Source organism: Rhinoderma darwinii, chromosome 11, assembly GCF_050947455.1.
Source record: "Rhinoderma darwinii isolate aRhiDar2 chromosome 11, aRhiDar2.hap1, whole genome shotgun sequence".
Taxonomy (NCBI): Eukaryota; Metazoa; Chordata; class Amphibia; order Anura; family Rhinodermatidae; genus Rhinoderma; species Rhinoderma darwinii.
Window position 1 is genome coordinate 42428464 of NC_134697.1, and position 24381 is coordinate 42452844.

Consider the following 24381-nt stretch of genomic DNA (forward strand, 5'->3'; position numbering starts at 1 on the left):
CAATATTGAAGTCTAAATCTACTCCATCATCTTATCTAAATCTACTCCATCAGGGTTGTCTGGTTTCAGCAAATTAACGTTATTTTTTTGTAAAGTTAAAAAATATAACCTTTTTCCTATATACATTTTGTATTAATTCCTCAGGGTTTTCAAGGTCTCTGCTTGTTATTTAGTAGGAACCTTCATTGTTTAGTTCCATTGGATAAAATTCTGTCCATGGTCATGTGATGGACACACAGGTGCCGGTATCGTTAGAAGACACAGATCTGATACACATCCTGTAACTGTAATGAGACGTGCACCGGTGTGACCATCACATGACCATGGACAGAATTTTATTCGCTGGGAGTAAACAACGACTGTTCCTACTGATTAACAACAAGCAGAGTTCTTGAAAACCATGAGGAATTAATACAGAAAGTATATTGGAATATTGTATAACTTTTATTCATACAAAAAATAACATTAATTTACTGAACAGCCCCTTTAACTCAAAGAGTGACAAATTCAGTTCTGCTTCAGCTAAGAGCCTGTCACCACTCTTTTTAAGTTATAATCAAGGTCATATTACAATATATTTCTATGGGAATATTCCATTTAATGATGCCCTTTTTGAAGCATCCCACTGTGCCATTTTTCAGAAAATGTTACTTAATGAGTGACTACACTTTCATCAAACTTTTAATACATCATAGAGACATATCAAAAGTTTAGATCGGTGGGGGTCCTGGTGCTGAGTCCCCCACCGTTGCTGCAACGGAGGTGCAGAAGCGCTCAGCTGAGAGCTTTACACCTTCGGCTGTGATCAGCGCTCATTGTCAGCCTGACAGGGAGCACCTTCATCTCAGCACCAGGACCCCCACCGATCTAAACTTTTGATATGTCTCTTTGATATATCAAAAGTTTGAATGTGTAGTTACTCTTTAAGAGTGAATAAATCCAGTGGCGTAACTACCGCTGTAGCAGCCATAGCGGCTGCTATGGGGCCCGCAGCATGAGGGGGCCCGTACCGCCCGCAGGCATGGGACCCCCTCCCATGGCCGGAGGCTCCGCTAACAGCCGCTATGGCTGCTACAGCGCGACGCCACTGAAGGGTTTGTTCCTACAAAAGACATGCATCCCCTATCCACAGGATAGGGGATACATGTGGGATCGCTGGGACGCCCAGCGATAGGCAGAACGGGGGACCGAAACTCCCCCGAAGTTCTCCATGACAAACCTCGGACTTCCGGGGTCTGTTGGCAGCTCCTTAGAAATGAATTGTGCACTGGTCGCGCTTGTGCGCATGCGTGACCAGCGCTCCTTTCATTTTTATTGAACTGCGCAGACCCCGGAAGTCCAAGGTTTGTCATGGAGAACTTCGGGGGAGTTTCGGTCCTCTGTTCTCCTTATCGATGCCAGCTATCACACATGTATTCTGTGGATAGGGGATGCATGTCTTTTGTAGGACAAACTATAGGCTGTTTTTTTTGGGGGGGGTTTGGGGCTGTATGGCGTTACCTACAGTGGGGGTTTAGGGCTGTATGGCGTTATATTCAGGGGGGGGCTGTATGGCATTATCTAAAGGGGGGCTGTATGATGCTATCTATAGGGGCGCTGTGTCGCGGAATATATAGGAAGATTGAAAAATCCCTAAGACTTGGTCCTCCAGCTTGACCTAGCAAAATCCAATAGTGATAAAATGGGTCCAGACTCTTGTCCAAAAGTCGGACAGTGACACAATGTTATATTACAATATGTTTTCATGGCAGAATGACGATGAAAACCAAATAGCAGGAAAATACCTCTGTACCAAAAAGACTGAAACCTCGTATAAAGGGAAAATAAAATATGAATGTTTTATCAGAATAATAAGTCCTCTGCTTTAAACCACAGTTCACTTATTCTAAATGATCCTTCATGTTGTCTATTTAATTTTTTTAAATCTATGGTTTACCTGAAGGCTACTTTAGAGGGATATTTTACACCTTAATTATTTATTTGCAGCTGTTTCCCCTCTGTAATTCCAGTATATCATTAGCAATGTTCCAAGGTTTAGAACACTGCACTAAACTTTAGTTGTGTTTTCTACCAAACAATACGTTTATTTTGCCTCCATAGCAAAGTTACAAGTCAGCAGTAGATAAATGTTATTTTGTTTTGGTTCGACTCTGCTGATAACTTTTATATAATAATGCTTGAAGGTTTCACATTCAGTCCGTGAAATCGGAGAGGAAGTCATGTATGGCTCACTGAACAACCTCCTACATTCGTATGTGTTGGGATAAAATAGTACTTGATTACCAGGCCAAGGGTGTACATATATATCATAGAGACAACCCATGTGGTTTCTATGTGGTCCCTAGAGAGTGGGAATTCAGCCCGAGACTGCTGCATCCCTTCATTAATGGGTGATAGCAATCTTTTCAGAGATCCCCTTACCCAAACATCATGGAAAGGAGATGGAGGCTAAACAAGCAACAACTCCTCCTGCCCCAGGTGGTTATGGGTGTGGTAACGTGAACCATCACAAGAAGGAGCCCCATTTAAATTTTTACTGTAGGGCCCCCTCACCATTATGTAGACCCCTATACCAGGCCCATTTTTAACACAAGATAATGGCAGTAAATAAGAAAAATCAAGGGCAGGGAAAGTTCTTGGTGCCCAAGGCATGGATTTCAGAAGACGTCCCCAACCCTCTGTCACTGAAGTTTAGCATCATAGTTGTCAGATGGGCAATTATTAATTTGATATTAGCGATCTATGATTGATCTCTTCTATCCTATGTGTGTCATTACAGTGCCATAGATCTCACTGAATCTTGAAAATTATGTTTTACATGGTGTTGTAAAGTCATAATGCTAGGATATGCTATCATATTCCAATGGGTGGGGTGATGGCATCTTCACAGATTTTTTTTTTTTTTTCCCTGCACATCAACCCTCCGAGCCACCCGATGTGCAAGGAATTACAACACAAACTCACTCACTTAGATGGAGCAGTACCCTACATAGGGGGTGGCTGGGAGCCCCGCCGTGCAGGAATACTGCTGAAGGGAGAATTTTCGGGAACCGTGTGGATCCTAGCGATATGTCATAACATTAAAGATGGGAATACCCCTTTAAATCAAAGACATATAGAGGTTAAAATAACCACTACAGCCTTAAACCCCAGACACCTGATTTACATGGGTTAGGGTGATACATGATTGGGATCAAATAAGAGTTACCCCTAGTCTACATATCACAGATATCTAATATATGGCCCATATTAAATGCATCTTTTAGTTCTAAAACCAGCTACAAACCTTGATACTTCCAGAATCGAAGAACAATTTTAAGAGGGCAGCAAGGTGGTAAAAAGCCAACTTTTATATATTTTTTGTAACAAAAACCCCCCCTAAGGGTATACTCACACGGTGCAGCAAATTGCAATTTATTGCAAAACACTTTATCTTTTGGGATATTGTGGCAAACCCGCATCATTTTACAGCAATAAAACTCCATTTGACTGCACCTTGTGAATCGGTACTAATAGTAGAATTCAGAACTGAATATAATACATAAGATTTTACCATTGACTACAATCAGCATAATAACATTGCAGCATAGAGCATCACTCAGACTCCATAACAGCAATCTACACCCACACATCGCAACAGGCGCTTCACACTGTTAATATGCCAGCTGAATACCAGACACAAAGCATCTTGGCTGGTAAGGCAGGGGGTAAAGAAGTACAGATTGTAGTATCACATAGGCATAATGAGCTTCCATCTCAAATTCTGCAATATCAAACAGCGATACCAAACAAAATCTTCCCTCGTTAAGAACAAATTGTTTCTAAAGTATTTATGTATAAAAGGCAGCGGTAAAGTGCGATGCCAACTATACAATCTCCTAAATTCCTAAATTTCACCAGGTGTTATTGTGAGACTATTCCCCCCCCCCCCCCCCCCGCCAAGCCAACTAACTCGTGTGCCTCAACTCACTGCTTTTTCCTATTCTTGGCGCTCTCTTCTATAGTTAGGAGTCCTTGCAACAAGACAATGACCTCAAACGTATGAGCAAATCCGCATAGGTATGGCAGAAAAAATTAAAGGAGAGCTCTTGAATGATCAGGTCCGGCTCTAAACCCCATCTGGATGCTGTAGGGGAGTTTGATGCGGGCTATGCTTGCAAGAAAGCCCTCACACATCGCACGACTGAAAGGATTCTCCATGGAGAAGTGGGGAATATTTCTTCCAGTTCATATCCGAGACTGGTAGACAATAATAATAAACGCTTGCTGAAAGTTATTTTTGCCAATGGGGGCAATACCAGGTATTGGCGTCACTTACTTTTTCCACAGTATATATGGTAAATATGTGAATATCCTGTTTAATAAATGATTGCAGTCAATTTGTTCGTGTTTACAGTGTTTGAAAAAAGATTAAATATTTATACATCTATATATTTAAAAAAATGTACATGGGGGCGTGCTTACATTTTCACATGACTGTAAGTACTGTAAAATTCCTTTAATCCGGAATAATTGAGACCTGACAAGTGCCGGACTATGGAATGGCCATAGAATAGTATATTAGGCTAGGTTCAGACATTGTGTAAAAATAATATGCCTGTAAGGACCTGTTCACATCAGCATTGCCCTTCTGTGGAGGGGTTCCGTCGCAGTCTACTGCGCTATTGATTCAGTCAAAACAACGGAACCCAGTCACAACGGTGACAAACGGAGACCTTTAGCAACGTTTCCGTCACCATTGAGATTAATGGTGAGTGAAACAGAAGCTAAGGTTTCAGTTTACCTTTCCATTGAGGGGTTAACCCGAAGGAACCCCTCAACGGAAGGCCAACGATGATGTGAACACAGCCTAAATCTGCCTGTGTAAAGTGCGTATTGCGATGCAATAATAAATTGAAATCCGTGGTAGAAATCTGATCTGCCACAGATTTTTGAGCTGTAAGTGTATGGGTTAATTAAAAATTAATTGACCTAGTACTGTACTTTGTTGTGGAATTTCCATGTGGATTCGACAACTGAAATTCTGCAACAAATACGCAATGTGTGAACACAGCCTAAAACCACTTGTGAAGGTAGAGAGAACCTTCAGGAAGAAAGGTCAAAATAACATGTTTAATATCATCATATTATAACTTTTCTTTCAAATCCGAGGTTTCCTAATTGGTTTTCTCTGCTCAGTTTTCCGCTTCTGGTTTTATGAAATATTACATTATATTGCAGTTCTGTGCTGGAAACCAGCGCCATATTATCAGACTGTCAGGCTTATCGGACGCTGGATTAAAGGAATTTTACTGTCATTTTGAAGACCTTCTCCTGCACCCACTGTTTGCACTGATTTTATGTACATGCAGTAATAAGTTTCTGTTCTCTTAAATGGACATAGCAGAATATAGGCTGGCTTGGTGGGGTAATTGGGATAATAAAATAGTAGGGGCTGACATATTTTCATATTGATTTCATATTGGAGAAAAAGCTTTTAACCATGGCCTAAATAAGCATAACCTTGAACAAGCCTCATGTAACTGGACGTGCTACTGTTTTATTCAGTTCCACACAGCTCCGATTAGAACTCACAAAGGATCTTCTTCCGTCCCTAGAGGCTACCACTTACTATAATATGTTACACCAGTGGAAGCTATGAAGCATCATAAATCTACATATAGTCACCCTGTCACTCCTAAAAGGGAATATGTCAACACTAAAAATCACATTATTTAAATCAGGGTTTTTTTTTGTTTTTTTTTTCTATGTGACTGTCCACATAAATCTTGACATTCTAGTTTTCATATTGGCCACAAGAACCGCCACAATAAGCTGAAATGTCCTGTTTTCTCTAGCTCACTTGTCAGCTTTGCTATAAACAGGATTATTCAAATCATCTCATTATCATAAGAGGAGGGGCTAGTTAGGCTATGTTCACATCTGCGTTGGAGCCTCCGTCGCAAATTCCCAGAATTTTTTTTTTTTGGGGGGGGGGAATTAGCGATGCTTGTAGCACAATTTTTACTGTCAAAACAACAGACACATCAGCAGAACCTAGTAAATGGAGTCTGGTATCCGTCTTGTGACTCATCCAACACTTTATGTGGCTTCCGTTATAAACAGAAACCAGAATACTAATGTGAACTGGAGGCTAAGATAAGGCAGGATAGCAGCACTATACACAGAAAAGGCTCTGTATGCATCTACAAATACAAAATGAAGTAACTACGAAAATACTACTGGTTATAAATCCCCTACCGTTTTGTGTATACGGCTCATATATACACATATGGGTCTATTTAGCCAGAGACTACAAACTAACCAGGTGTCGTCTGATCCTGAAGTTATGTGTTATTTAATCCCTCTTCTAGTCAACTTAGTAACAGTTAGGGTATGTTCACACGCAGAGTTTTCAGGCGTATGTCGGGGCATAAACGCCTCAAAATACGCCTTGAAAAAATGCTAGCTACAAACATCTGTCCATTGAATTCAATGGGAAAAAACAACGTTTAGTTCAGACGGAGCATTTTTTTTTTACGATATTGTTTTAAAAAACGTTGCGTAAAAAGCCCACCCCCTAAAAAAGCAGCATGTCACTTCGTGAGCAGTTTTTGGAGCAGTTTTTCATTGTCACTAGAAAAACCGCTCAAAAAAACGGTTTTAAAAAAACAAACACCCCAAAAAACATTTTTTACTACAAAAACGGCTGAAAATCAGAGGCTGTTTTCCCTTGAAAACAGTTCCATCATTTTCAGCCGTTTTTTATTTTGCGTGTGAACATAGCCTCAGACAGGATGCAGGAGGAAAACCATACTGCAGGATCTGACTACACACAGGATTTATTTGTAGACTGTTACCATGGAGACAGGTCCATATAGGAACTGTCTACACAAAATGGTGGAGATTTAAAATCCAGACTATTTGTTCATTGCTACATTCTGCATATAATGTCCTACCGGTCATAATATCCTGGCCACTAAGTATATTGCTCATTCTAATTGAGCAAGAGCTATAACTATAAACTAACACTAATCAATTATAAAGTAGCAATTATCAAAATAATACATATAAATGGAGGTGATAAACTTTGCTCTTAGATAAATGTTACTTGCACAGTGAAGACTTGTAAGAATGCAATGTCAGGGGATACATTACAAGTGAAAAAAGTTCCATGCAGGAGTAATAATTGCTTCCCATTAGTTACTCGTTAAGCAAACACTCTTGGCATACATATGGTTTGGACTGTATTGCAGCATAGACTTGAGACTGAAATTGTCTTCTCATGGCTTTGATCAATTTAAGAGGAAGGTGTTTCTACTTCTCCCATGGCTGCAGGGTGAACAAACAGATAATCTACAACACTCCCTATCACCTATTCTCAGGTATTGTGAGGAAATTGTGGAACTGTGATATCCTCTCACTTTCTTTGGAAAAGAGTGGTTGCCCCCATTAAAAATCATCTGAGCCCAAATAATAAAACGTACATGTCATTAGGAACATTACTGTTCTATTAGTCAAAAATATATTTTACTTGATAGAGCAGCAGTTTGTGCTCCAGAGCTGCTGTTCAGTACATAACTGTAAACCGGAAGCTACAACCACAGTAAGCTGATATCGAGGCTTTGGAGATCTCTTTATGGTCAACTGCTCCCCAAGCATCTATACGCAGAGTCATTGCTGCTCTCTTCCCTCTCCGTGTCTGTTAATCTTGTGTACTCTCATGGTTTGTCCATTATGGCTTCTATACCTGCTGGGATCTATACACAAAGCAATTGCACTCATAACTTGAGGTAGAAATATCCACATGACAACCCACATGTACTCTTAGAGAACTCCTGCTTATAGAGTTTCAATGAGGGAGCTTTCAAAGATCAGCTGTAAAATCTGGTAAGACATGCAATTTCAAATTAAAATATAGTAATTTAACAAAGAATGTTAAAGGGATAGGATAGGTGATGATTTTATGACTGCAGTGAGAAGAACATTGGATCGGTGGTCGAGCATGCGCGCTGCCGCTCCATTCAAAGTCTATTGGACTGATAGAAACAGCCGATTGCAGCGCTCGGCTGTTTCCATCATTCTCAAAGACAGTGAATGGAGTGGTTGGGCACATGCTTAACCACCACTCCATTCAAGCTCCTCCTCGCTTTGAGGAGGATCCGTGATGGGGCCCCCTGCGATCATAAAATGATCACCTATCCTGTGGATGTATATACAGTGTGTATGTATGTAAGTTTGAGTTAGGCCTCATTGACATCTGCGTTCGAGGCTGCGTAAAGATTGCCGGAGACTAATGGTGAAAATAGCACTGCGTTGCGCTATTGTTTCTGGTAAAATCACGGACACCCCGGCGGAATGCAGACAGAACCCATTAAAGTCAATGGGTTCCATCGGCCGCCGGTGGTCTACACTGTTTCTTCTGCTCCCTTGTTCTGCTCCTCTGATGAAGCAGAACAACAGAACACACCAACGCAGGTGTGAACTAAGCCTTACTAGGGAATCACATGCAAATGAGAGCAGAGAAATTATCCTGGCAAATTTCAACCTCTGGACCCAGTGATAACCACTAAGTAAATCAGCTGCCTATGTAGGTACTACCTGACATAACTGTTATTGGTGACAGACCTGGAAAATAAGTTGTGTTTTTCATAGTTCTTAAATAAAAACATAAAAAAATAGAAATCAAAATAACAAAAAAAATGTAATCCTATTATATGATATATCTGGAAGTGATTTATTTGGCTCTGTTATGTCTACGGCTGGTAACTCCGTCACCCAATCTGAGTATTGATCCTGCTGTCATCTTTGTATTTTCTCCAGAAAAGCAGTTGGCACTTGTAGAGGTTCGTTTTATGGAAAAAATAAAAATCATTAGATGGAAGAGTAAACTGCATCGTTGATTAAGCTTGGAAATTACTGTAGCAGACAAATTTATCATAGCCTATCTCTCTTCAGACTGAAATTCATGATAAATTGAAGTCTACAGATTTTCTTCTGGGATCTGACAATCAGTAAAGGGGTTTTGCAGGATTAGAACAACATGGCTAATTTCTTCCAGAAACGGCACCGCACCTGTCCATGGTTTGTGCCTTAAATTGCAGCTCAACTTCATTGGAGTGAATGGGATTGAGCTTCTTTACCACACACAACCTGTGCACAGCAGAGGCACTGTTTTTTGAGGCTGCAGCTATTTTTTTTTATAATCCTGTACAACCCCTTTAAAAGGGATATTCTTAACTTAGACGGTTATGGCAAACTACAGGATATGCCATAAGTGTCTCATAAATGCGGGTCCTAGCTCTGGACTGCATATTGAGAACCCCCGTTTTGCCTGGTGAGACAGTCGCTAGCAGATTCCTGGTGGGTACTCTATTGGAGTTACAGAAACCGCTAAGCAAGCACTGCTCAGCTGTTTCTGCATCCCCAATAGAACAGAATGGAGAGATCTACATGAATGCACGCCCCCATTTCCGCAAGTCCCCGTCTGGAATCTGCGGCCATCGGCTGTCTCACCAGGTGACACCGTTTTCTGGCATAGAAAAGTCGCAAACACATTAAAAGCTGCCACGTTTCTGAAAAGTGGGTGGATCTTGGCGAAAAGGGCGTGTCCTGCCCTGGCCCGAAAAATGTACTATAATTTACGACAGACATGGCATCAATTATGGAGGAAATCTATGCCAGCTTGTAGCTGGCGTGGATTTCCCTTTTAGGCGCATGGAGAGTCAGAGATGAGCCTTATATAATAATATTAGGCACATCTTACTCCAGTTATCTTTATATTGAGATGGGCATATGAAACGCCAGCCTTAATAAATAACTATAATGCCAATCTTAAACTAATGCTATTTACGCCAATCTAATGGCAGTACCCATAGTGTCCGTCTCATTTTAGTGATCAGTGCTAGTCTCATAGTAAGGCACAACACTTACTTCAATTCTTCCACTGTCAACAGTTGAATTCGAGCGACATATCAGCAGTATTACTCATCTCTCCTGCTGGGAGGGAACACGGGCATATAGTATGTCTGCCAAAATGCTGCCACCAAGCAGGGAAGGGTGGTACTTTTAGCAAATGCTCACCTTGCCCCTTGAATGATGTTACCTTGTCAATGGGCAACAGCCTAATTTGACCGCATACACATGGTTAAATGTAAATGTATTAAAACATAATACTTGTTGATGGGCAGATATAATTGTAGCAGGCTTTGAAATAGTAGCTAAGTCTGGGTGGTGAGATCCAAACTGATCGCTAGAATAAAAGGGGTACAAACTCCATACTTGCCATGTATTTTACTCCGACCATGCACAGCGCTCCAAGGAGAGGCAACAAATGCAGATATGAGATGAAGGCGCTAAGAAGTTTTAAGAAGTGACAGTAACCCTTTGGTTATTTAGCAGATGTCATGATAATCCATAATCCCTAGGTTCACCATTATCAAAATCCTTGGCATCAAGAAGTAAACAAGAAGCGTAAAATGTAATTAGTATAAAAATCAGTGTGTGTAATTATACACCGTACTGTGCAAAAGTTTTAGGCAATTGTGGAAAAATGCTGCAAAGTAAGGCGAAGTTCACATTTCGTTTTATGCACATGTTTATGGTATACGACTACGTACACATTTTTAAAGTTACAAAAATTTATGCATTTGTAGCATGCTTACTTTTTTTATGGTATACGTCATATATGTTTTTATACGTTTGTGTCCGTTCTTAAAAATGTATACTTTTTTTGTTCTTTAGCTAAATCAAACTTTGTAAAGTCAAGATTTCCCATATAAGGCTGGGTTCACACGACCTATTTTCAGACGTAAACGAGGCGTTTTAAGCCTCGATTTACGTCTGAAAATATGGCTCCAATACGTCGGCAAACATCTGCCCATTCATTTGAATGGGTTTGCCGACGTACTGTGCCGATGACCTGTCATTTACGCGTCGCTGTCAAATGCCGACGCGTAAAAAAGACGGCTCGTCAAAAGAAGTGCAGGACACTTCTTGAGACGTAATTTGAGCTGTTTTTCATTGATTCCAATGAAGAACAGCTCCAAATTACGGCCGTAATTGACACCTCGCAAAACGCGAGTACATGCAATTACGTCTGAAATTACGGAGCTGTTTTCTCCTGAAAACAGCTCCGTAATTTCAGACGTAAATGCAGTTATTGTGTGCACATACCCTTAGGTTACAAAAACATATACGTTTTACGTATGCAAACGTAGGGTTTAATATTGCATACTTCATCCATATGTCGCCATTGACTTCAATACACATAAATACGTATGCATTTTGGAAAAGTTCTGAAAAGTGTAGTAGACCACGCTTTTCAGTACATGAAAAAAAAGGATAAAACATAAGCACAAACTACACTATTGGGGCATCCGTCCTGACCATAGAAATCAATGTGCATCATGTGGTACACGTTTTGACACTGTTTTCTCATGTCAAAATGTGAACATCTAACGTAGGGTAAAAACGAGATGTGAACTTAGCCTTAGAATGCTTTCAAACATAGAGGTGTTTAATAGGATTATTTTTTTTATCAATTAACAAAATGCAAAGTGAATGAACAGAAAAGAGATCTAGAACAAATCAATAGTTGGTATTAACTATTAACACTTCAGCATTCTTACTTTGCAACATTTTTCCACAACTGCCTAAACCTTTTGCACAGTAGTGTGTGTGTGTGTGTGTGTGTGTGTGTGTGTGTGTGTGTATATTATATATATATATATATATATATATATATATATATATATATATATAATGTGTGTATGGTTAATATATAACAGAACTAACTGGAACAACATAATAAATATCATAAATGTTGCACTTTGAATAGTTCCTCAGATAGCTATAGTATACGCTACAAAACCTAAGAGCAATTCTGACATTACTTGTAGCAGCTGTAGTGACCTGGCTGCTTTCCTTCCTCGTTGTACATGTGATTCTTTGGTCTTAGTGACTACGTAGGGTAGTCCATAAAATTTCCCAAACTATAAGCACCAGGTTCCTGAGGATGTTATGGTAAAGGATTCTGATCAAACTATAAGAGTTACAGAAGGGTGAGATATCGATGGGACCTGCACTGTGCTGGAAAACTTCATCGTAATGTTACGTAATAACACTTTAAAGCAAAACATAAGCGACATTCATTCTTAATATTCACTCTAATGGCACCATTAAACACCTTTTTATTCCGCTCTGTATATCCATAAGCCTTGTGATGAAACGGTCAAATTATTTCTGCCCGGGGAGGTGCCAGTTTATAGTCACCCCTGCTGGGTAATGTGCATCTAAGAACCTTTGTATAACAGACTCCGGAAAGTGGTTGTCACTTTTCAAACTTTTAATTGATGGCCTTACAAACTTTAAGATCTTCAATATACAGCACTAAATACTAGAATACTGTACCGACTGGACAAGAATATGGATTTAGGATAAGTATCATATCAGATTGGAATTGCATTTGAAATTGACTGATAAATATACATGATATATGGATGTAAAATGACTGCTATCATAATGTCACACACATTGGCAGTAGTAGTAGTAGTATGTATTTTTTTTTTATTTTGTTAATCAGGAAAAGTACATCCCAAACGCCCACTTGTGAAAACTGGCTCTTCTGTGTGAGGACAATATCTCACCTCCCCATAACTTCACTTCCTGGACCTCTATAGGCTAAAAATGGGGGAGGCAGATGTTGTGACACTAGGGTAAACTGCAACCTGAACTTTTATATTTTAAATGGAGTTAAGATTCAGCTTAATTTCAAGTGGATTTCTGTAATAAAAATGGTGGAGGAATATACAAAGAAAAAATGGTCAGGAAAAAGTAAAGCGAATTAAAAGTGGGTGAACTAGCTTGGAGAAATGTTAATGCGATATACATAGTACCAAGATGCAGATTCTCTATAAAGGTGAAGCACCCTGCATCTCCGGCTGCAATCCGCACTCCCTGTTAGGCTGAAGACGAGCCCATAGGTGTTCTATCAGAGCCGTCTTCAGCCTAAAAATGAGTGCCGATCACAGCTGAAGGTGCAGGGAGCTCACTTTTGCACCTTTGTTTCAGTGACGGTGGGGGTTTTAGCACTCGGACCCCCACAGATCAAAACTTCGGATATGTCTCTATGACCTATAAAAGGTTTTGCGAATAAAAAATTTACTTTTTAAACCATTCAATAGTAAGCAAATACAGCTTAAATCTAACCAGGACAGGAATTAAAAGGATGTTAAAAACTCTGAAGAGATCCTCTATTTCCTAAGGTTCAAGACAAAAAATAGTCACTTTTTGATTGACCAAACTGAAGGGGTAATGTCATGGTCTGTTGAATTCCATGTGGTAAAATGTCATCTTTTCTTTAATCTAGAAAAGGTTATTCATTAATCTTCCTGGCACTATGGAATACCTGACTTGACTGTCTTTCATGTTTGATTTGTGATCACTCTAGTTGTAAAAACCCATTAAGTACAGTATTTATTAATTCAACATTAAATGTTATGACCGTTTTGTAACAAAGTTATCAAAATATGTTGTAATAAACAAATAAAATTGAGACCAACATATAAGCAAATACGCTGAATTTTTACGTCCGGTTATTCACTATCAAGCAAAGGAAATATATTTTAGTTACTTATTAAAGCCTCAATGTGAAATTGATCTGCTCTGGCGATCAGTTCACCTAGTTATATATAAGGAGCGTGCAACAGTGAAGTAAAATATACATGACTATGTAGAATATATATCAGAAAACTGTAGCCCAGAACAGAAGATTGACAGCAATGTAGCCAGTGCACAAATGTCCTTCTGGTCCGTTTTGATTTTAGAGGTGGGATCCAGAACGGTGAAGTTGACATGGGTTCAATATAAAGCTCCAAATGATAAACTGTTACTTCAATGGTGTTGACATTGTACTGGTTGGGATTACCAAAATCATGCAAGAAGACGCAAACATGACCCCTTTCTCTCTTGCTCTCGTTCCATTATTGTACATACAGCCAGTCACGTGGTATTGTACATCATATTCCTCTATTTATTATCCAGGTCAACAGTTGCCAACCCTACACTGGTTTTATTCTACAGTGATGGAAATTGTAATATAAAGGCTACCTCTCATGCTGTATTATATTTTGTTTCTGCACCCTTTTTATGCCCCCTTTTGGCACCATATTTTCCCAGGTGAAAACAATGGGGAAGTTTATTAATACCATCGCACCATATGAAAGGTGCACCAGTCTCTTTCCCAGTGCAGTGTGCAAAAGATTTATCAGCAGGGCGTATCTGCTTTAGTTTTGAAACCATGCTCGGCTGAAATGTTTGATGAGCTGTGTTTGGCGAAAAGTGGCGTAAATACAAGAGACCAATTAGATGAAAGTCGAGCATCTATGATAGTTAGAATTGATTACAACTTGCAGTTTCTCCAAGTCCTATGCTCAGCACAGAAAGCTTTCTCCTGGGAGAGCTAGGTTTTTATAGGAACCTGTGATTTATATAAGGCAATGTGTCCAAAGCAAATCACATTTAGTAATAAACATTCCAACCGTCAACAAGTTTTAGGAACACATTACAGATAATAATACAATAAACAGAATTCAACAAAACATAATCTAGTAGCAAAAACTATCCAAAATCAATGGCTGTACCTACCTCGTGACCTTGAAATGACATTGGATGAGTTCACCATTCAAACTTATTTTTAGGGTTCCTTCAGACAAGCGTGATTCTCGTCCATGTGCTGAAACACACAGCACACGGACCCATTGGTTTCAATGGCACTATTCACACATGCGTGAGTTTTCATGCAGTGAGTGTCCGTTGTGTGAAACTCGCTGCATTCCTATATTGGTGCGTTTTCACGCACCTAGCCGCCCATTGAAGTTACATTGAAAAAAAAGTGCTTGCATGTCTGTGAAAAACACATGCCACACGCAAAGCACACTGATGCAAAAATGTAATGCACACGGACAGATTTACGTGCGTTTTTTACGCACTTAGACCTGTCACGCCCATGTGAATGTAGCCTAAGGGTGAAGTGCATATAAATATGTACCATTTCAAGTTTCCCATGGGAATCATTGGTGGCTTTTTGCTAGAGCAAATGGGAACACTCCATATATCGAATGAAGATGGAACACACTGCATCCCATCAGACACTGAGGGTTTGCATAGAGGAAAAGTGCACCATATGCCTTGCCCAATAAGCCAACACCATGTCAAACAACAACAAATCCATATTACCCATACAGAATTTGGTATCAGTAATGTATCAGATAAAGATGCATATATAAAGTTGCACACAATTCAAAAAGTGGAGTGGAGTAAAATCTTTGCCTTCTACCATAATTTTTATACATATTTGGAAACGTAAAAATTTAGGAAAATGTTCATCTGGACCTGGACTGCCCTTGTATATTTTACCAGTATAAACAATGGTATGAGATCCCAAACTGACTGGTTAGAGAATTCATAACTAGATATTTGTTCTATCAGGGAGTTCTCTTGTAAAGGAAATGCAAACTAGGAGCAAATTCAGAACAAACTTAAGAAGCAGCAAATAACCGGTTTCATGCTGACATCACAAGTTGGAGAAGGATGTTTAATCAATATCTGACTCATTCCGGACCAGAGCTGGAAATAGTACATTAGACAATCCAACCGCATATATATAATCTATAGACAAATGTATTGGAGCACACCTCTTAATTATTGAATTTAGGTGTTTAATTCCGTCCCATTGCCAGAGGTGTATAAAATCAAGCACCTAGCCATGCAGTCGCCTTTACAAACATTTGTGAAAGAGCTCATTGAATTCGAGCACACCACCAGATAGGATGCCACCGTTACAACAAGTCAGTTTGTGAATTTTCTTCTCCTCCTACATATTCCACAATCAACTGTGAGTAATGTTTAGAACCCACAGCAACTCAGCCACGAAGTGCAGACCATGTAAAGTTACAGAGCAGGGTCGCAGAGTGCTGAGGGGCATAGTGCATAAAAATCACCAACGCTCTGCTGACTAAACTGAAGAGATTCAAATCTCCTCTGGCATTAACATCTGCACAAAAACTGTGCACTGAGAGCTTCATGGTATGGGTTTCCATGGCCAAACAGCGCATGCAAGCATCACATCACCTTGCACAATGCCAAGTGTCGGATGGAGTGGTGTAACGTATGCCACCACTGGACTCTGGAGCAGTGAAAACATGTTCTGTGGAGTGATTGTTCACCCTACTCAAACTGGCAGTCTGATGGACAATTTTGGGTTTGGCGAATGCCAGGAGAATGTTACCTGCCTGACTGAATTGTGCCAACTGTAAAGTTTGGTGGCAGAGGGATAATGTTATGGGTTGTTTTTCAGGGGTTGGCCTATCCCCTTAGATCCAGTGTAGGGAAATCTTAATGCTTCAGCATACAAAGACATTTTGGATAATTGTAGCTTCCAAATTTGTGGGAACAGTTTCGGGTTCAACCCTTTTCTGTTCCAGCATGACTGTGCCCCAGTGCACAAAGTAAGGTCCATAAAGGCATGGTTGGGTGAGTTTGGTGTGGAAGAACTTGACTGAACTGCACAGAATCCTGACCTCAACCCCACCCAACACCTTTGGGATGATGTAGAACGTAGATTGTGAGCCAGGCCCTCTCATCCAATATCAGTGTCTGACCTTTTTCAAACCCTCTTTAGGATAAATTGGAAAACATTTCAACAGACACACTCCAAAATCTTGTAGAAAGCCTTCCAAGAAGAGTGGGAGCTGTTTTAGGTGCAAGGGGGGTAATATCCCATTCTAAATCCTTAGGCATTAATATGGAGTTGTCACTGTAGGTGTAATGTGTAGGTGTCCAAATAATTTTGTCTATATAGTCTATATTTATACACTAACACCAAAGAATAATAAATATTTACAAATAATCTTTAAGAAAATATAATTCTAAATAAAAGAGGTTCCCTCTTCAGGTAGGACTTTTAATATTCCATCCTATTTTTAGGCAATCTTAATCTTACAGATACTGGATCCCCAGAGCTAATAATGGCCGCCATTTTTACAAACCCTGGATGGCAAAGAAATTTGTACTGGGTCTCTCTACATCCTGCTCAGTCTCCTGCTGCCTGTGTATATATCACATCAGTTCTGTAATACAAACGTTATTTTCATGGACCAGAAAACTCATGAAGAACAGTGCTATTGTTCTCGCTTGTATTTGTGTGTGTCATCTTAAAAGGTACGGTGAATATTTAATTATAATGTGTGTTTAGAATTATTAGGCTATTTTGCATCTAGGCATTGCACCATTCGAACCACCTCTGTGGATAAATCTCAGGGCATATGGACGTCATACAGAGTGGTATCATGCTTGAGAACTCCCTCTATAAGCAAGACCGGAGGGCTGCAGCAAAAACTGGTCAGTATTACAGGTTTGGCCATTGAACTGTATGAGTGCCGTGTCATACTACATTTTCTCTGCAGCAGCAATGTGAGGCCGCTTGCAGCTTCAGGAGACTGTGACGGATTGAAAATAGGGCTGCATGTAGAAGGGAAATTGTCCAGATCGAAGCAGTGGCACATCATTAAGAAACCAAAATTGAGGATAAATAGATACAATTATTCGATCTGCCATTTCACAATTGGTATATTAGTTGAAAACCTCGTAAGAATATGAGAAGGGTACAGGGGGCATACATCTAGCTAAGAAGATGGCCAGGAATGGAAAACTACTATTTGCACCAACACATTTTTATTTTGATAAAATTACCATCCATTTTTTTTAGTCTTATACTGTAACAGATGATTTGGATTGGGGGTACACGGGAGAGAGAATAATTGGATACAGAAAAAGTGAACTATTATTATAATTATTGGTACAAGTAGCTATAATTAGTAACTAATAAGGAGAAGTTATACAGATGCCAGAATACATTACAGGAAATTTTCAGAACTTGGCTATTGATGACCTATCCTTAGTACAGGTCATCAATATCCGATTGGCGGGGGTCCGATTCTCGGCACTCGGAGAAACCTAATGGATTGGCGACATTAAAATTTAGTTGGATTTTAGGGGTAAGTACGTTCGAATTTTAATATTGATATAATTAAAAAACTTTTTTTTAGTGGCTGGAAAACCCCTTTTTTTTTTTTTTTAAATTCTACTAATTATAACATATCTTGCAATATGGTGCTATGTGTTTTCCACTCAAATCCTTCCTTCTACATGTTCTGATGTTTCCTTTTCCCACCAGTAAATGTTTTCCTGTATCAGTGACCATCCTTTCTATACATTTAATAGACAAATTTTCTGTAGTTATCTACAGCACAGAGGACTATCTAGAACACAGAACAAGAAGCAGAAAAGTGGCACCTGGTCATTGGATAAGCTGGGAGGACAAATACAAAAGATAGAGAAGAAGGTCAAATGAAAAAATCTAGTTCTGGTATAAAGACAAGAACAAGAGGAAGAGGCAGCACTCCAAAATAGGAGATCACAAATAAATAGGTTTATTCTCCCATATGTGCAATAAAGTATTACAAAGTTTCAGCTGGTCAATGCAGCCTTTGTCAAGCTTGACAGCTCAAAGTTCTATGGCCCCAGTGCAAAGCCTATAAAGCCCAACTGATGATGTCATGCCATGGAAGATATATGCAGCGTACAGTATAGTGAGTTGACTGTGTCTACTGTTATTTCACCATTATCCAATAAGTATGACATGTCCACACTAACCAATAAAAGACCTGCTATCATGTTTTAAGAGGAGGCTGTACCACTCTCCCCTACCAGGTATATACTCTAGGTTGCCATTGAGAAAAATCTATACCCACATCTTCCTGATAAAAGCTAAGACCAAAAAGACCACACCGGTTTAGCTAAAGGGGCTATCCTGGATGGGGCACTTTCTTCTAGTTAGAAGAATAGTATAAGGCTTTGTCCCCATTGCCGCTAGTCTCCATTCCATCAGGTTTCCATTGCCTTTTAATAGCAAGAATAGCGTACTCTGCTGAGCTATTCTGTCATTTTAAAAACTGGAAACCTGATGGTTAATGGGATCCATCAGGGTCCACTATGATCCATTTCACAATGGATCCTTCATAGCTGTAATCATTCGTTAATTAACAGAAAACATGATGCTACTGTGAAAAAGCCTTATAGTTTTGAGAAGGGACTGTCAAAATTTGGCCTCAACTATTACACAAATTTATAGGAAAACATTCAGTAGCAAAACTTGCCCTTCATTTTACAAATCTACATAAGCCCCAAATTTAAGAGGCAATGAAAAAAGATAACATTATTCTAAACAACCAGAAATAGAGGCAAAATTATGACGACCAGCTAAGCGTACGTCTGACCAGAACTAATATTTTATTATTTAGGCAAAGAGAAGGATCGATACTTTTCATGGCTAGAATTATTTCCCTCCTACAATAGCCATTTAATTGAAAACCATAACAGCTTTTAGGAGCAAAATACTTGTTTTTTTTATTTTTTCTTACAAAACCTGATACATAGTAATAAGAAGTAAAACACCCAGTTTAATTCAAGCTATAAGAGTTATTTGCAATTCTTAGAAATAAAAACCCACAGGGTATATATAATGTGAATGGTAACAATAACTTTGCTGGTGCAAATATAACAAGTCATATAAGTGCAATCTACCACCTGTGTTTCTAATTGTGACATGGAGGGGAGAGCCTGATCACTTTCCATTAATGTCTCTGTTGTTTTCCTGGTCAGAGCTAGGCACCAAATACAAATGACGGTACATTAAATGATTTTCACAGGAGCTGCCACTACATGTTATAGAGAAACAACATGAGCCAGGTGATAATCTAGACTCAATTTCAGAGAATTTGGATTGCAGTGACCGATTATATGCCTTGCACTGCCACACATCTACTCTCTGAGAAAATGCATAGGCTGCGAACTTCCATCTGTGATGCACCAACCCTAATAAGACGATATAATAGTTTAACCATGATCGATAACACGCATTTTGGCTCGATCTCAAATTAATTGACACAGATAATTAATAGCTACTAAGTAAATGCAGACTAAGATATTATAATTTATATATATACTGCATTATATGCCCTGACCATATACAGATCTACAAGATATTTCACCAGCCTTTGACTATATCATCAGAACAAAGAGTATATACCATCTTTATACACACAGGTGTGTCGGGAAACCCAAACGCCTGCAACTGCGCCAATGAATGAAATGCTTCCAAATGAACAACTTCCATATCATCCCTCATGGCATAACGGTATAGAGAAATTCATATTCATTTCAGTCTGGAATACTAATTTTCTAAAGACTGTGTAAATAGTTGGAGCATTTTTATGACTCTGCTACACCACATTGAGTGCAGATGCTTAGCAGCATTTCTTGACTCCTAGCCCAGAATCCTGTAGGATCATCTGTCCATGGTCCTGAAATTGCATAGCTACCTTCACGCTCCCCTCCCCCATCACACCCCCATATTATTAAACACCTTGCCTATTTTATATCTATATAATACAATGTAATAATAATAACCATACAATAATTTATTGTAAATAATCAACATCCTTAAAATACAATAATACATTCAAGCTTCCTTGGGAATTGGTAGAGCAAAAGATCAATTTGTAAGTATGCTTTGCATGAACAGAGCTGCATGGTGTAAATGGAAATACTGCAATGCAAATCATCCACAGCTTGCAAGCAAGGGGAGAGGAGAATCAATAGCTGACAGCATCCTTGGATAATGCAGGCTATATATATATATATATATATATATATATATATATATATATATATATATATCTATCTGTGAGACATTCATATTCCTCTACATGGATGCATGAATGGGAATCTATTGTTCTCAGTAGGTGATTGTACAAATATGACTGTAGATGCAGGACTACACTGGGGATAATAGGGATTAAATAGCTGGGTCTTACCGTCCCTTTCACACAGCTGAATGGATTCCAAGCTCAGGTTCTTGATCATTTCCTCACAGGGACTGTTGGGACTGTTGATGTGTTGACTCAGGCGTGGTACCTCCATGTTGTGTCTGGAAATCAGGATATACTGTATATTGTCTTATATGGTGGATTTAAAGCCCTGGCTGAAGTCTCCCTGTTTCCCTTTGCTGTCTCAGAGGTGCCTTGCAGTGCCTGGGTCTGGCTGGAAGAGGAGGAGGTGGTGTCCAGCCTGCTGAATGGCTCCTACATGGGCAGAGAGAAGGAGTGTCAGCAGCACCACAGCAGCACACGGTGGAAAAGGGGTGGGGAGAAGATTGAAGTCCACAAGAGCTGCTGACTTGTGAGCCTCTATGCTGCAGATCCTTGACTCCCTCATTCATAAGGCTGCAGCAAGCTCTGCACAAGACTGGATCAGGCAAGCTCTTATGTAATAGGCTTCATCCAGTGCCAGCTAAATCTCTGCCACACACAGATCAGTCCCTTGATGCATACATACAGAGAGGCTGCAGCAGCAATCCTGGAGGAGCTGTTACTGTAGGTAGGCATCAACATAAGGTCCATTTATACAGAGTGATCGACAATAAGGCATTGACTAATAAGAAGTATTGTTAGGATCGCTTCTCTTTACACGTATAATGGTGTTACAATTGTAGCGATTTTATATAACCGGTCATGTACAGTTTTATGTATCCATAATTCATTTTTACAAATGACACACTATGTTTCGGACTCTTTTTTTTTTTATAACATGGATAACTACGGTGTAGGCTGGTTCACATTGCTGTTTTGTTTTTGTTTTTTAAATGGAGTTCACACGCTGCAGGAATTACCAAGCCGTTTTTGAGGCATGTGGTTTATAAAAGCTGCAGCGTGCCCTATAGGTCATGTTTTCTTATTGATTTCAGTGGACAAAACTGCAGACCGTGTTTTTTTGTTTTTTTTACGTGTCGTAACACAATTTGGTTTTCCATAGGATGAGCTCCAAGAACATTTTCTAGAATCGCTCCATTAAAAACAACCAGAGCTGGCAGCACCTCACCACAATCAATTTTTGGGATGCGGTAGTGATGTGGTTTGGTACGGTGCCACTACCACAGATTATCATAGTGATTGTCACCATATGCTACAATACACATAGAGGGTAATTTATCAACCTTTTCTGGCATAGAAAAGTCACAAAAAGGGACAAAAGCTGCAATTTGTGGTGCCAATCACAACTTTTGGCCTTTTAGCGCCACCCTCACCACTTCTATGGAAAGGAGGCATGGTCTCTGGGACAGGGGCGTGGCCACCACAGCCAACACATTTATTATCATGTATGCCAGAAAACTGACGTAAATTATTGTGAAAATCAAATTCACTCTATTGCTGGGTTCCCACAGTGCAGATTTGCTGCAGATTCAGATTTTGCATGCATTTTTAAGCCAAAACCAGGAACAGAACCTAAACAGAAGAAATATATAAAGAAATCTCTTCTAGGTCTTCTCTCCTGGATACAATTCTGGTTTTGCTTATAAAATGCAGGCAAAATCTGCAACAAATCTGCACTGTGGGAACCCTCCCACCTTGCCACCCCTGACCAGACTCCCCCCCCCCGCCCTCTTATTAAACAGATAAATAAATAACAAAAATATACATATCAGAAGTGTGTGAATATTTATACATGCTTTAACGTGTCAAAAACCCAAAGACTTCACCCACTTCGTAACTAACCCATATACAACTGTGTATGTTTTTCCTCCACTAGGGGAGCTCCATCCCTATAGAGCAGGGGTCTCAAACTCGGCAGGGTAAGTGGGCCACATATAGAAAAAATGGGAAGTTGACGGGCCGCATTACTTTCAAATTTGATACAATACAAAATTATTGTTAATTACTTATTTGAACTACTATAACACTATATTACTATAATAATAATAATACTACATTACTATAAAATTAATACTACATTACTATAATAATACCGCTAGGTTTAAAATTTGAGATATTTCTCCACGTGCTTATTTCAACAATCCAGTTTTCTAGTTTAAGTGTCGCTAAATGCAGTCCGGTGGCTCAGTTGGCAGCGTTTGGCAGACACACATGTCAAGATTGGGCAGCCCCTTTTTAGATAGTGCCACAGTGCCCTCTGTAGATGCTGCGCAGTGCCCTCTGTGGATGCTGCCGCAGTGCCCTCTGTGGATGCTGCCGCAGTGCCCTCTGTGGATGCTGCCGCAGTGCCCTCTGTGGATCCTGGTGCCCTCTGTGGATGCTTCCGCAGTGCCCTCTGTGGATGCTGCCGCAGTGCCCTGTGTGGATGCTGCCGCAGTGCCCTCCGTAGATGCTGCCGCAGTGCCCTCCGTAGATGCTGCCGCAGTGCCCTCCGTAGATGCTGCCACAGTGCCATCCGTAGATGCTGCCACAGTGCCCTCCACAGATGCTGCCACAGTGCCCTCCGCAGATGCTGCCACAGTGCCCTCCACAGATGCTGCCACAGTGCCCTCCGCAGATGCTGCCACAGTGATGTCAGAGGCTTGCCCAGAGATGGAGTACCGGAGCAAAGCCGCTTCTAGCACTGGGATTCCAGCTCTGCTCCTGATATCACTGTCCATATATGAACAGAGATGTCAGGGGCAACCCCAGAGCTGGAGTCCTGGGCAGAGCGCTAGTAGGCTCTTCCTGGGACTCCAGCTCTGCTCCTGACATCACTGTGACTCCTGCTCTAGGGAATTTCACAGAGTCCCGGAGCAGAGCCTGTACTAGGGCTCTGCTCGGGACTCCTCTCTGGGGAAGACCCTGACACACTGTCCATATATGGATAGCGATGTCAGGGATTTCCACAGAGTCCCGGAGCAGAGCCTGTACTAGCGCTCTGCTCGGGACTCCGCTCTGGGGAAGACCCTGACACACTGTCCATATATGGACAGCGATGTCAGGGAATTCCACAGAGTCCCGGAGCAGAGCCTGTACTAGCGCTCTGCTCGGGACTCCGCTCTGGGGAAGACCCTGACACACTGTCCATATATGGACAGCGATGTCAGGGAATTCCACAGAGTCCCGGAGCAGAGCCAATACTAGCGCTCTGCACGGGACTCCGGCTCTGGGGAAGCCCCAGACATCGCTGTTCATATGTGGACAGCGATGTCAGGGAATTCCAGAGTCTAGCGCCTCTGTGTCCAGCTTGAGACCCCTGCTATAGAGCATAGTCCTGTGCACGGAGCCTAGTCAGCTTCTTTGTTACTGACAGTGGTGTAACTACCGCCATAGCAGCCATAGTGGTTGCTACGTGGCATGAAAGTCCGTGCTGCCGCTATGGCGGTAGGCGGGGGCGCTATCTACAGGGGCGCAGTGTCTTATGGGGCCCAAGCCCAGGATTTTTGGCCCGGTGCCCCATATCCCCGGGCGACTGCCACATGATGGCATAGCTATAGGGATCGCAGCAGTTGCAATTGCGACCGAGCCC

The 24381-nt window shown here is 40.6% G+C and overlaps 1 protein-coding gene across 1 annotated transcript in view; it reads right to left on the reverse strand.

The window, feature by feature from the left end:
- Nucleotides 1-21339, reverse strand: part of PHYHIPL (phytanoyl-CoA 2-hydroxylase interacting protein like) — a 109508-nt gene extending 88169 nt beyond the window's left edge. The window contains exon 1 of the mRNA XM_075841182.1: nt 20916-21339. Within this exon, the coding sequence (XP_075697297.1) occupies nt 20916-21021 (106 nt within the window). The 5' untranslated portion in view covers nt 21022-21339. The remainder of the gene's footprint in view (nt 1-20915) is intronic.
- Nucleotides 21340-24381: the final 3042 nt, after the last annotated feature.